Here is a 15,292-nt window from a genome sequence, read left to right as displayed (position 1 = left end):
AGATATTTCAGATAATTTCCAAATTTTTCCTTGGGCACTGTGCATGGGTAGGATGATTTGCCAGGAGCAGAGGTAAGGCTAAAAGGCAGGGAAAGCACTGGAGATGACTCTGGCATGGCACTGCAAGGAGCAGTAAATCTTGTGTTAGCAGATTAGCTTTGGCACACGGAGACTCCTCTATTGGAGCTCATCAAGACAAGATGAACACAGGCAGCAATATTTCTGCTTCCTGGATGACATCCAGGCAAAATGAATAGACACAACAATTTTTTTTCCCATGGCATGGATGACTGGATCTATAGGATAAGGGTCATTCAGTGAACAAGAGTTATTTCTACATATAAATAAAAGGAATCAAGCCAGCTTTTCTTATTTTCACACAGATTTAGTAAAACAAACCAAAAGAGATAAACACCCTTCAGCTTTCCAACAGCTCTGACTTTCAGACGTGCCAAACCCCTCACAGAATGAAGACCCAAGTGAGCCAGAGGACATGTGACAGCACCTCTAACGTTTGGGATTATTGGAGGGATGTATTGATGAAATTCCTTAAACTCAAGGTCGTGAGAAAACATTGGCAAAAGAAAGCAAACATGAATAGGGGAATGTGGGAAAGAGGTCCTGGGAGCCACATCAAAGGGAAGGGCTGAGGTCTGCAGACAACACAGCCCAAGTGCATGACCACCTGTATTTCTGACAGTCACAACTGGTTCTTCACCTCAGCACTACCAAACTTTAGTGTAGATTTGAAAAGCAAATACAACTTTTACACCTCAAACACAAAGAGCAGAAGCAAATGACTTATTTTCATTTTATCACATTGGAGAAGGGAAAAAACAGATGTAAAAAACTGCATCAGGCCTTCATGGTGATACTGATCCTACAGACCATTCTCACTGGGGTTTTTCTCTGTGAAAGACAACCTCGACATTTTAGCATTGTTTGTTTGCTTCAAACTTTTTTGCACATTTCTGTTTGTTTGTTTTGTTTTGTTCTGATGAGGGAGCAGAAAGAGAACTGTCAGACCCAAGTAAAGCAGTGCCATGTCACTGCCATTTAGATTCCTTCTGATGATGACAAACTTGTAACAATTAGACTTCACTGTTAATTTAAAGTGATGTTTGTAGCCTCACCTACACCCTGCTTGAATTCCTACCAGAAAACCCAGACAGAAACAAGGATCTAAAGAAAAGGACATCTATTTACCTGTGGCAGTTTGGGAGAGATTTCAGTGTGTTTTTCCAGTGTAAGCTCCTAATTCTGGAATAATCTCTCACATATCTGCTCAATGGATCCATAGGCAAGAAATTACTAAAATCATTACCAATATGCTCGACCTCTGCTTTGCTCCATCAGGATATTTATTGCTTTAACAATGGCCCCTTCCACTATGGGATACTGACATTTCTGAAACACTAATTTTCAGCTTCTTTTATGAGACAGGTAAACAGAGCCATTTAAAATAGAAGCGTCTGATCCAGTCTGGGGGTTTTTGGTTTTTTGTTTTGAAGTAGTCAATTATTTCATAAAGCCAGTTTTTGTGACTTCAGTTTCTCTCATGAACAAAAGAACAGGACATGATTTTTAAGGATGTTATCAAAGACCAAGCAAATCTTGAACTCTGTATATTCTTTTGGCAGCCTGGTTCAATCTGAACTAAGATCCAAAGCAGTTTTATAGGAACTGAGATATGGTGCAAAGCAGAACAAAATGACACAAGGCAAACAGCTCATCTCTTTTGTTGCCCAGAATGGCAATCTCAAGTCAACAGGATCCAAAAAACCCTCTTTGTCCTCCAACTCTCGATCACAACACAGTGACTGGAAAGAGCAGAAAACGACTGTAAATGAAAGGGCTGTTTTCAGTGCTGTGTGTACAAAGAAGTCTTGGCAGAAGACACAAGTGGCCAGGTGTAATGAAAACAAATATATAAAACCTCAAGGGAAAATGGAGAGGGGAGCCACTGAAGTCATCCCCAACACTGAAGGCAGCCTTGCAGCATCTGTTTCTTAGGAAAAGCATGAGAGGGACACTGAGTGGCACCTTCTTGCTCAGAAAAAGCTGTTCTTGGGAGAAATGAAATGAAAAAGTTCTGCAGAGCTAAGGAGTGCCATCTCTGAGTCAGAGAGGAAGGCTGGACTGACCTCCTGCTTTAAGGCCTCGTGCAGAGGAAAAGCAGATTTTGCAGCTGCAATAAGAGAGGGCAGGACCCCAGAAGAGAGAATATTTCCTAAGTTTGCCACATTTCTGTAAAAGACTGACATGGAAGCTGTAAGTACAGCCAAAAGGAAGACATCAGAGTGGAAAACTGCTTTTTTCCCCTGGCTAGTTCCCATGATTGCCCACATGGTAACACTGACCACAGGGCAAGGTAAAGCAAGCAAGCAAGCCCAGCTGCCTTTATTTGGAATCCCTTTGCAGCAGCCTAAAGCTCACTGGGGGCAGCAGAAATAGGGTGGTTGGGCTTTGCTCCCAAACTCTCTGCCATCCTAGAGAAGCCTGTCCTGAGCCAACCTTTGCGCCAGCCAAAGAGCAGTTCGTGAGGGAGCAGCCTGAACTCAGAGCAGCTTTCAAGTCCTACTAGTGAGGTCACAACCCAAGGGAAGTTATGAGTAATAGCAAAGTGGAATCATATTCTGCACCTGACCCTAATTTTACCCAGGATCTGAACCCAGGATGTTATGCTCAGAATAAATGTCTTAAATTCGGGGATCAGACAAAGGGACAAGTCAGTGCATAAAAGCCCAAACTGAATAAAAACCCCAAAGATCCCCTTCAAATTCTGAGCAAAATTACACAAATTCTGAAAGCCCGAAACTTGGAAGAGATTAAAACTTAGGCAACTTTTAAAAAGGAATATTCTGTGGATTATAAACTGATCTTGAGAGGGAATATGTGAGTAAGGAAGCCACAAGACAGAGAACTCAGGATAAGGATAAGGCTGTTCTGCCACCCATAAAGGAGTTTTACAGCAAGTGGCAGGACATGCTCTGTGTGCCATGAGATCAGGGCACAGGGAGGCACCCAGGGGACAACAAGCACCAGAAGAAACTAAACACACAACTGAAATATTTCAATTTTCAGCTAAGGGAGAACGATGCCATTGTCATGCAAATGACGCTCTGTGATGCTGAAAGGAGAGAGAAAGAGCATTCACAGGCGGATAATGAAGGAAACAAATAGCTGTGAACAGATGAAGGAGAAGCTGAAAGAGCTTCATATTCAGGCAATGAAAAAGGTGAGACAGAAAGGGGAACTTGCAGAATGTGGAATTCTTCCCTTCGTTATGCTTGTCTCCTCATTTCCTTGCAATTTCATGATTGGTAGAATTTTATTTGCATGAAAATAGGATGAGAATTCTGCTCCGACACAGAGAGAATGTGTGAAGATCAGATTCCTCCTCAGGGAACGCTGCATATTTAGGGAACAACACTTGGGAGTGGGTCAGGTGTTCTGTGAGTCCAGTCTGGTCCCTTAAAATTAGCACCCTTAAAATGGTGTGTTTTCCAGACAGAAAAGCTGCACTTGAGAAAAACTGAAATGCTCTGAAGGAGCATTATCTCTGACCTTGGACAAATCCTTTCATTTAAAATGGAAAAGCAAAACAATGGAAGGTATTGCTCCGAGTTCTGGATAAGGTCAGTCTTTCTCATCAGCAAAGCAAGGAAGAAAAGGGATTTTTACAGGAAATAGCACACCATTCACAAACTCATTGAATGAAAGTGACGATAACTGGAGATGAAAGGACCTGCCCTTAGGAGAGAGAGAATGCATGAATGACCTCGGGGATTCCTTCCCTGTTTGCTATGATTTCATACAGCAAAGCAGAACTGACAGAGGCAGTTAAAGCAAGGCCTTGGTCTCACAGCACTCACTGAGCCAGAGAAGCCTCCCAGCAATGTGCCTCTTAATAGTGTGGTTTAAATTCTGCACAGGTTAAAGCCCAACAAAGTTTGTGATGCATTCAGAGCAACACTCTTGTGATGCATTCAGAGCAACACTCTCTGTCAGAGAGCAGTTCTAAGCCAGGTAAAAGCCATTTAGAAAAATAAAGCTGTGTTTTAGGTCACTGGAAAGAGTCCTGGGAGGCAGCACAACAAAGCCAGGGACTAAAGGACATACTGAAAAGGTGCTCTTGGCTCAAAGTGACCCTGGGTAGGTGCAACTACGACACAAGGTAACTGCTTTGGAGGAACACTTGGAAACAAACACCAGCTCAGCCACCTCCCTGCTCTGGGAGACACAAAACTGGCAGTACCATCACCTGGAAACACTCATTCCATTTTGGAAGACACCCAGGATGAAGTCTGCAGAATCTGTTCTTTAATTCACACTGGAATGAAACAACCTAAGGCTTGTGGGAATTTGCTGATGGCAAATCAGAGCTCCCAACACTCTTCACTCTAATGCTTGGGAGTTACGGCGTTAAATGCCATGTTAGGTCACATTTTCTATGCTTTTACGTTTGTGGAAACTGAAGAATCCCAAGCCCTTACTGGTTATCAATACTGGCCCCAAGAGTGGAACACTTTCATGAGGCAATAATGAGTTAATCTGACTTTACAGACCAGCATTTTCCATATGAACTGCACAATCCCTGTCTGGTTTACACAGTATTTCAAGACAGAGGTTTGGTTTTGGAGAGGTTATTCACACTGAATCCCCAGAGAAGAGATCCTTGGATGACTGAAAGGATATACAAAGAAAGGTTTCCATATTGATATGCCACCATTTTAAACAATGCAGGAGAAAATTAGTTATGAGATTCTGATAATCCTGGTTAACTCTGTGGATTCTCCTGTAATGAAGAGAGAGCTGTATGTCTGCTGAAGATAAAACAGTGAGATTAAGTCCTGAAATTCCTAACAAACCAACCAGCAGACTGGAGGCAACAGCTTAGGTCAGGCAGGCACAATGGACTAGGAAGTCCCAAGAACAGTTACTCTGTGATTCCAAAAACCATAATCTGTAACACCCTCTTGCTGCTCCACCAAACTCATCAGCAGAAGAGACTAAATCCCTCAATCTTGCAATGTCTCCTACAGAGAGGTGGAAGGAAAAAGAAGCCTGAACACCAGAGAAATTACAAGTTTTGTATCTGCTGTTCATGTGCACGTTCATACAGGGCACAGATCCTTGCAAGCTCAGACCTGAGATTCTGTAGCCTTGAGACCACACAGTCCCACACTGTAAGTTCTGAACTCTGGAATCCCAAGAATCTCCAGGTGGACTCAGAGAAAAAAGGGCAGAAGGGTGGCCAAGACATCTCAGACAAGTCCCCTTGCTTTCTTGCTTTCTACTCCCACCATGAGCAACAGGAAGTTCACACCCTGGGTGAGTGCCCTCTGCAATCCCTGTTTTATACCAGTACTTGGAGGAGGATCTCAATTCACTGGAAACAGGGAATGCAAGGAATGCTCTGCCAAGAGCTGCATGAAACCTGGAAGGCTCAGAGAGGAGCCACTGCAGCAGCAGGATGGTGTTTCAGATGGCCCTCCTGCCCCGACCTGGGCAGTGTGTTCAGCTCACACCTGAGGGCTTCTCACAGCCAGTCAGTGCCCTGACACATCCTGGTACCTGCCCTGCTAATTTGGTGTGGGAACAGCTACAACCAGGTACTTCTCTTCCTCTGAGACAGCCTGGGGCTCCAGACAAGTCAGTCTTGGTGTCCAGGATGAACAGAGCAGTCTAACTGTGGTTTGGGAAAAGATACCATATGTCTGACTATTGAGCTCAGATGACTCAAGGTATTTGAAGCCCAGTACCACTTTTGGTTCAAATGGGCAAAACTGAGATCTGGAGTTGTAAATCTCTCTGCCTGTTTGATGCAACAGATGTTAAAATGCTGTAAGGCACGAGGACAAGCTCAGTTTGTGTGGGTTTGGTTGGTTGGTTAGTTGGTTGGGTTTTTTAATATGATATGAGTAACTCATTAAAATCAATTGTAGGCACTGGGCTAAAAATCTGATCTCAAAACAGCTTTGGCCAAAAAGGACAAGCACAGTTACCCTGGGGGATGTTCCAGGTGCCTTCAGGAGGCACAAGACTGGAGGAAAGAGCTGACAGTTAAACCATCTGTAGGGATCTTGAAAACCAGCTCCAAGGGGATGATGGAATTGCACCACTGTATCTGAGGTGGTGTTTTGGCTTAGGGTGGCAAAATGCAACTGCCCCACGGCCTGTCAGAGCCTTCCCCAGGGGAAAAGGAGGGAGGGAAAAACTAGAAGTGGAACTCTAAATGGCAAGGGGTTTATATTTACACAGAAGAAAAGAAAATTAAAAACATATATAACATATATGCAAATGTGAAAGGAAATAATAACTTTATCAAGTCACCCAACCAAACAATACAGATTCTAACCACAGAAATAGTAACAACTTTACTGAGTCACCCCACCAAATAATACAGATTTCAACCACCCAAACCCCACAAAACCACCCAGAAACTCTTCCAGAGAAAACTCCCACCAAGAGAGGAGACAAATTACCAAGCAAATGTTCCCCTCCATGGATAACACAGGGGGAAGGCAGCGAGGCCTCACCTGGGCAGGGCGGGGCGGGGCGGGGCGGGGCGGGGCAGGGCAGGGCAGGGCGGGGCGGGGCAGGGCGGGGCGGGGCGGGGCAGGGCGGGGCGGGGCAGGGCAGGGCAGGGCGGGGCGGGGCGGGGCGGGGCGGGGCAGGGCGGGGCGGGGCAGGGCAGGGCAGGGCAGGGCAGGGCGGCCTGATGGGGCTGAGGGAAGGGCAAAAGAGGCAGAAGCTCCACCTGCTTCTCTTTTTATACCTCTGGATGATGTCAGATGATATGAAATGTATCTTTGGTTGCTTAACTCAGGGGATGTTTGTCCCCTCTAATCTATGTCACATCCTCTGGGCCTGCTGAACTGAGGCCTGGCTGGAACTGGGGCCTGGCTGGGACTGAGGCCCAACTGAGGCCTGGCTGGAACTGGGGCCTGGCTGAGGCTGAGATGAGACTGAGACCTGACTGAGGCCTGGCTGGGGCTGAGATGAGACTGAGGCCTGACTGAGGCCTGGCTGAGGCCTGGCTGGGGCTGAGGCCTAACTGAGGCTTAGATGAGACTGAGGCCCAACTGAGGCCTGGCTGGAACTAAAGCCCAAACTCCCACAGGTGGGTTGCAAACCACCTCACTGATGACCCAAGGAGTCAGTGTCCAATGGCAGAATGTTCAGCTGCCCTGACACAAAGTGAGTTGAACAGGTCCCATGAAGGACTGAATTTCTGTGCAGAGTTTGGGTTTCTGCTGACATGGGTGGCAATGGCGTTGCTGTCCTTTCATTATTACACTTAATCATGCAAGGGAAATTACTGCTCTCCCTTAACCGCAAGATGGGCTCAATGTCCTGTGAGGTTTAGCTACACCAAAAAGAACTCTCTTCTTGTGACAAAAAGGAACCAAACTTACAACCAGAGCAAAAATATATTATTGCTCAAGTGAGTTCTTGTAACAGTGATCTCTGGAAAGAGTGGAAAAGGTGACAGAGGGTGAGGGAGATGAACATAACCTGGGCAGTTGTTGAGTCACCTGAGGTCAGGCCCAAATGAACCTGATGCTTTGACTGCCAAAGGGACAGGAAGGAAAATGAAACAGTGAGAAATGGGGCTTCAAAAGAGCTGATCAGAGGGTAAGATCCAACCAACAGCCTGGACAGAATGTCATGGTTGTGTTACTAAAACACCTCAAGCAGTCTGGTAAGGCCTGTGGAGATGGCACAGCAACAGGGGACTGCACTGTTAAAGAAAATGTGAAAAAGTACATCATAAAATTACTTATTTGTAATGAGGCAGCCCAGTGGCAAAACTGATGCCGTAAATTCTGCTTTGGTGCCCACATTGCCAAGCTCTGAGTACAAGGAAGCTTCAGATAATTGCTCTACAAAACCCCTGCAGCCTTTCTGAGCAAAAGACAGTGCCCAGGAAGAATGTTAAACCCACGAGACTTGATGATTTACAATTTATTTGATGATAAAGAGCTACATTAATGGATGCCTCATCTTTACAGCTGTGGGGCTGTGAGAGCTGGGAATTCCATCCAGGGCTGCAACAACAAAAGGACAGATGGGAACATGAATAAATGCAATCTCATGCTGGACTGGGACCGAGCAATGTGTGAAAGGCACCAGCCTACTCCTCCCACCGGGCAGGGCAGTCTCCTGGCAGGAAAAACAGTCATGGCAAACAGGAGCCCAAGGAAAAGAAGGTAAAGTGAATGGGAGAAGGTCTCTGTGATGCTCCTAAGAAACACACTGGGAATATTTTCAGGAAAAATTGCATTGTATCAAACAAACCAGAGATTTGAACATGGTTTTAAGAGCTGAAGGCAGAGCTCAACTAAGTGCAAGGTAAACTGTATCAGATGTTTAAGGCCTGAAGACATTGGCTGTGCCCCACAGTAAGTGCAGGGTGTTCTGCAACAAGGGGGATGGAAATGGACCCGCAGATGGTGGGCCAGCTCTGGGTTTCAATGCTTGGATGTGTGTGCACTTGTGCAGGGTGAGTTCCTTCCTAATCCACAGACTGGACATGGCTCTTTCCAAACATTATGGAAAAAGTTGGGGGAAAATTCCCAGCAATCACTGGATGTTTCTAAAGGAAAAGTTTCTAGTGGGTCATCAAAGAAGACCAGTTTCTTGTCTGCCTCACAAGATCCAGACCAAAATGCATCTAACAGAAAGGAGAAAGTGTATTTATCTATATTGCTGCATTTCAATTGTCCTGAAGTCACCCTGTGCCAGCTTATTCTTAGCCTGGGCTGATATTAAAGGTTATACAGAGCACAGAAACTTTCAGCAAATGGCAGGGGATAGAAATGATCAGCTCACACTTGCAACAGAAAGCACCTTTCATCAGACTGCTACAATTACAGAAACTCATCTGCTTTCCCTGCTCTCCCCACACTGCCTGCAGGAGGGCCAAAAATCACAGCCCATTCAGAAAAGCTGGGAAAAGAAGTTTCCTGAGGAGCCTCCCACTCCATTCTAAAACAGCTGCTTGGAAAACATCTGAAGACATGTGGAATCTCATGGAAATGCCATCATGCTTTTGAATTAAGACTGTTAAAAAAGATAATCTGAACATGAGAAATCAGTAGGAACAAGTGGAGAAGTCCCTAAGGAATAAGCCACCCATTCAGATTTCACTCACTAATTAAATTACTTCTCTGTTCTAGTTAATGTTTTTCTAAGGAGAGACTCAGTTCTCTTCAGCACCTCCTGCTAATACAGGAGGTACTGAAGAATTAAACAATGTATTTTGCACACTGGATTTTTAACCATCTCCTAAAACCTATTTCCACAGTCCGTGTTCAGCTTGGAACTTGCAGACCTGGTGTAATGTAACTAAGAAGACTTGCTAATCTGTTTAATGCTAAACTTTTTAATGCTATTTGCCTGGACTCCTTTAAGCAGTGTGAGTTTATTTTCATGTTGGATAATTCCTTTTGTCAGAGGTAAGGCATCAACACAGTGCATGATGTTGCTCAGCACCTCTAAACTGTATTGTACATACAATTTATGGCTGGGCAACCCCACCATTTAAACACAGAGGGCTGCATTTTTCAGTGGTCTACAGGCCTTTTGGCACATTTTTTCCCCCGGTTTCTTTTGAGACTATGGGTCTCACTGAAATTACAGCTAAAAGGGTTAATAGCACATTTCCAAAGCAAGATGAGCTGTCTCACAGCTTTAGTTGGCTTGAATTACTTGAAATAGTGTATCATTAAACAATACATTGATACAGGTCACTTGCTAGGTCTGCAAGCAAATTAATCATGGATCATCTAAAAATAAAGGGACATAAGCCCAGGTTTTCGGGGGGGGGAAGAGATTCTACCTGAATATTGTCACCCAACACCATTACAGAATTCCAACACTGAGCCATTTGCAACACAGGGGCTGCACTGCTGGTGAGGGGATGGTTGTCACAGGTGACAAGACTTAAGTGATAAGGAAATTTTATAAATATTGTCACCTACTGCAACAATTAGCCCAGCAATTAACTCAGAGCTCCAAGGGAGGGTTCTGGTCTCTGGGGTGGGGGATCACTCCAGAGAGGTGTGGGTGCTCACAGCCAGAGCCAAAGGCAGCAGAACACTCTGCAAAGGACTCAAGGGGTTGAGGAAATGAAATAATAACCCAGAGGAAGAGAGCAGAGTCTTGTCCTGCCAGAATCTCTTCTGCGGCTGGGGAATCCATGTCTGTGAATGGCCCATTGGGCACACTTCACCAGTGCTCACTGTGTTTAAAACCTGGTGGAAGTAAATCCATGTGGGGAGCAGGGCATCACAATGGAAAATAGAGAGCAATAAACCCCCGAGAGACTCCAAACCACTGCTCTGTGCTCTGTGCCACATGGAAGGAGCCTGGCAGAGGGCCAGCCATGCTCCCCTCTCTGCTCCCAAAGGCTCCCACTCTCCCTGACAGCCACAAATATGATGTGACAAAGACAAGCCCAGGGCTGTGCAGGGGGTTAACTGAGAGCAAAGCTAAAGAATTATCTCCACTGCTCAGTGCCCTTCGTATTCCCCTCCACTCTCAGGCTCCACCAGCACAGAGAAACAAGCCATGCTTCAGTCTTGAAAGAACAACACACCCGGAGCTCACTAGTCACCAGGGAAAGATCTTTCAGTGGTTACTAAAAGAGCTGCACAAAGGAAATAAATGAATTTCCAGTCATAATATTTACACTTCGATCACAGGTACAGGAAATTTTAATTGGGCAAATAGAGTTGTTCATTTAATGCCACATATGTAATAGAACATTGGTTTATACCATCATCATCATCATCATCATTCACTTTTAAGCCAATAGGGAGGTCTGCAACAGGAGGTTTTTTCAGGAATCCTACAGCAAGACACACACACAAACACTCAGCTCACATGTAAAAAGTAGCTTGCATAAGGTAAGTGAGGTTAATGGCAAAAGCTCCTTTCTATGCAGAGGAAACTGAACATTAAAGCTGCAGCATTAGGAAAAAAAGAAGTTTAAAAACAAGAAATGAAGTTGTACAACAGATGAGAACTTAACAAAATTGGTGACCTTTGCACACAGGTGAAGTCAGGTTAAAAAAAACCAACCAAAACAAAACACAACAAGCCAAACCAAAAGCAAAGGAGACCAAAACCAAACGAGACCAGAAGAGAACCTCCCCCCCACACATACACAGACAAAAGTGAGAGCACAACAAAGGAAGTGGAAGAAAAGTGTTACCCATAAGGAGCCGCCGTTTCACCCGCTTGTCCACATCAGCTACTGACGTGGCATTGTACTCAGAACTCTCAATTGCAGCCTCATCCTTCTCTAAAACACAAGTAAGGGACAAACATGGAGCAGTTGGTTAATCACAAGCCCAATTTTCCACTGCCTAAGACAGTTTCTTGGCATGGCACAGCCAAAGCCAAGAAGCAAGGCATGAGAGCACTAAATCCCCGTTAGAGAGTTAATTCCCTTTGAGACCCCAGGAAAAAATGAAAGGGTGTTTGGGGAAAGGAGGGGGGAAGAGGATGAGGAGGAATAATGGTCAACTATGAAGTAGTTAACAACATACGGGAGGCTGGATTGCTACTGGAGGAGACAGCTAAGCAGGAGTGCCCCAGAGAGGTGTTAATGATGAAAACTGAAACTCAGAAAGGCTAGTCAAACAAACTACCAGGGACAAACTAATGGTGGCACCAGGATCTGGAGGTGGCAGGCAGAGGACAAGAGCAGGACTAAGACAGAGAGAGCAGAAGAGTCCGGTGATGGATGCACCATAGTCTTGTACACACTGACACGTCAGAGAAGAGAAACCAAACAACAGCATGCAAATGAAACAAAAAACAACACCAAAAATAAACAAACAACAAACCAAACAAACACAAAAAAAGATCAATTTGGGCAGTGCTGGTTGCCTGCTTGTCTATGGAACACTACTAGCTAAACATTCAATGCTAGGAAAGAGGTTGCAAGAAGAGGGTTCAGTGGTTTTAGGAGCATGCAGTCAGCAAATGATGGCAAAGGTTGTTTCACAAGGTGATCTCTGCTATCCTATGTCAGAGTTTCACACAGCAAAGTGAAGACTCTGGTTATGCTTCGTTAGAATTACACAGAAACAGTCCCAAGAGTGGGAGGAGATGATCAGTAGGTGAAATAAAATTAAAGGTTTCTGATACAGGAGAAGCAGCAGCTGGGTAAATAAAATGATTGCTAGAAGAAGGGAAATGCTGATTAGGAAAACAAAAACGAAAAGGCAAGTGGGGACTTTCACATGCAGCAAACATAATAAAAAAAATAAAAGGTTAAGTCAAGCAAACAAGGACAAAATATGTTAGACAAAGGGTCAACAAGTGTTTCTGTGGCATTGCAGGAGTTTGCATTCTTGCAGTGATGCCTGGAATATCCACACCACTGAAGACAGCAAACACTGGAATCACTGAGGGAGGAGGAGGAGGCTGGCAGGTTTGGTTTGTGGCAACTCTACATGGTTGAGTGGTAGCAAGAAGTTGTTTTGTTTTGTTTTGAACAAGTTCTAGATGGGATCAGGCTGCAATAGAGGCTTTTGTTTGAGTTTTGTTTTTGTTTTTTTCTCTGTAAATAATTAATAAACGTCAGTTATCAGACAAGACAGGCAATCAGGAACCATCACCAGAAAGCAGGAATAAAAATGTAAAAAAAAAAAAAGAAATAAAAAAATTAAAAGTATTCTAAGAGAAGGAACTATTTAGAGGGACGAAAATCAGCACAGGCTTACATCACAAGACCAAGGAATGTAACATGGAGTTGTATGTATTACATTACAAAAATGGAAAAAAAAAGTAAAAAACAGGTGCAGTGTACACAGCTTTTAAAATAATTTCTGACATGCTGGACAAAATAAAAGAGGATCCAAGGATATTAGTGAACGATAATAAACAGAAGATCAATTATCCATTCAATACAACCTGCTCTCACCAATGAAAACCATTATGGATTTAGGTTCTGATTTGTGACCAAGAGTTTTCAAATGTTAACTTGCACTATGCAAAATACCCTTTTTTCTTTTTCTTTATTTTTTTTCTTTAAGCAGAGTGGAAAGAAATTGTGTTAAGCAAATAACATATTTTATAATCATAACTGTTTGCACAGCATCTCCCAAAATGCTCCATCTCCTGAACAGCTTCTTCTTACTGATACTCTGAATGAAAGTTATTCACCATGAGAGCTGTAATTTCCAGAACCATCAAACATCCAGTGGGGAAGAAACCACATCCTGCGGACTAATTTCCCCTGATAACACCTTGGAAAAGAAGATCATTTTCCCAACCTGAAGTCTCCACTCGTTGAGGAGAACAGAAGAGCTGAACTTCCACTGGAGATCATGCTCTGCACCTTTTTACCTCCAGCATTAACAGAGTTATGAACAAGTCACACACGTTTGGAGGGCACATGCACAGAAAGCTGCTCGCTGTGTCCCACTGACCTCAGGCACTCCTGGTGACACTCCTGTCACCTGGGGGCCCCCGACAGAGCCCAGGCTGTCCGACACAGCCCCGGTGAGCACAGACACCCCCGGGGCAGCACTCACCGATGCAGGTCCGGCCGTCGGAGTGCAGCGCGTACTTCTGGTGGCAGCCGCAGACGGGGCCGCCGTCGGTGTCGTCGCAGGTGTGTTGGCAGCCGCCGTTCCCGTAGTTACAGGTCACTGCGAGCCGCGGGAATGTATACAACGTACGGATAGATAAACCACAAGCGAACCAGTTAGTCTCCACACAGACCAGCAGTCACATATCCAGACATAAAGTAACACAACGTTGCTGGTTGCAGTTATTTTGTTTCTTCTTGTTTTTGCATTAACCTCAAGCCATGAAGTTAGGAAGAGAAAGGAAAAGGAAAGTCTGTGCTACATTTCCCCAGTCTGTGTTAATAATCTTATTAGAAGTGATTACCCAATTCCATCTATTCCTAAAAGCTCCATATCCATGGTGTATATGGCATGAAGAAATGAACAGTATGGTAATATATACGCATGTGTATTTTATTTTATATATATATATATTTTCAAGTCTATAGACAGCATCTCTCTTGCTTCCCCTTCTTGTTCTGAAATGTTACAGTAATTAAATGCTGACTACACTAATTTAAATACTGGCTCTCACCAATCAGAAGGAACTTACTCATGTTGGTTATAGCAGAGTTTTCCTTCTAGATGAAAGATTTTATAGAAGAGCCAAGGCAGAAAATTGCAGTATACAGTAAAACCAGTAAAATGGTTAACAGGGTTTCAAAACATAAGTCTAAAGTGAGGTTCTATGCCAGGCAGGAGGGCTAAACTCATCTACTATCCCCCCTGATCTCAGTGACCCTCAGTGCTTTAATGGGACCTTCTGAAAATGGAGTAGACTGGAATTTTCAGTCACGGTAAGTGGAAATGAGAATTTCCCACCTCTGGTGCGAGCACCTCAGTGCTGAGCAGTGGTATCACTCTCAGTAATCACTAAAATATTTAGCTTAAAGTAGAAATATTTAGCTTAAAATGTAGCTAAAATAGCAGCTGAGGGAGACCCACCCCAGCACCCCCAAGAGAATTCCCGTCCAACCTCCTGCCAGCATGGGAACTGTGAGTTTACACCTTCAGTCCCGAGATTCGGCAGAGATCCCAAAGGGAATTGCCCACCTCTCAAGGGACCACAGACCTGAGGCCACTGCAGGTGCAGGAATCCCTGGTCCTTCACACTGCACACCTGGAAAAAACCCTTGTGCTGCCCAGGGGCAGGGAGGGAAGAGCCTCAGTGCCAGAACCACCTCAGAGTCGCCTGCATTGCACCTCACTCTCCAGGGATATTACCCAATGGAGAGAGTGCCAGTGGGAAAGATGGGGAGCAGCCTGACCCATGTTCCCTCCCTGGAGCTGGGCAGGCTGTGCACTAAACTGGGAAATGGGAATTGGGGGGGAACTGAACCCACATACCCCAAGTCATAAGAATCCTGAACTTCCAATAAATTACATTAAAAAATGCCCCAAAGCAACAGCCACCCTCGGGCATTCTTTCTCCTTCTTTTACAGCTTAACTAGTCATTTAATTTTGTGAAAAAGAAAAACCAAACACCTGAAGCAAATCATTCTGCAACATTTCTTGCCCTTCACTACACAGCAACACTTTGTCTTTTTTTTTTTTTTTTGTGATACAAACCAACAAAATTTTATGCCAATGCTCCATTCTTAAATCCCTTCACCCTTTTGGTGAAGTCATGCTGAAAAATCAACACTCTGCCTGTCCTCATGCACTTCTTTCTGCTCCTCTGGTCTGTGCTAATCCAAGG

The 15,292-nt window shown here is 44.4% G+C and overlaps 1 protein-coding gene across 2 annotated transcripts in view; it reads right to left on the bottom strand.

Moving 5' to 3' along the window:
- The window catches only part of SCUBE1 (signal peptide, CUB domain and EGF like domain containing 1), a 157,246-nt gene that overhangs the window by 66,049 nt on the left and 75,905 nt on the right, over positions 1–15,292 (bottom strand). The window contains exons 6-7 of one of the 2 annotated variants that reach the window (XM_071551543.1): positions 13,557–13,673; positions 11,225–11,314 (exon numbers count right to left, since the gene is read on the bottom strand). In XM_071551543.1, the coding sequence (XP_071407644.1) occupies positions 11,225–11,314; positions 13,557–13,673 (207 nt within the window). The remainder of the gene's footprint in view (positions 1–11,224; positions 11,315–13,556; positions 13,674–15,292) is intronic. The other variant, XM_071551545.1, reaches the window with a different exon arrangement.

Source organism: Pithys albifrons, chromosome 3 (assembly GCF_047495875.1).
Source record: "Pithys albifrons albifrons isolate INPA30051 chromosome 3, PitAlb_v1, whole genome shotgun sequence".
Lineage (NCBI taxonomy): Eukaryota > Metazoa > Chordata > Aves > Passeriformes > Thamnophilidae > Pithys > Pithys albifrons.
This window is presented reverse-complemented; position numbering and strand designations above follow the sequence as displayed.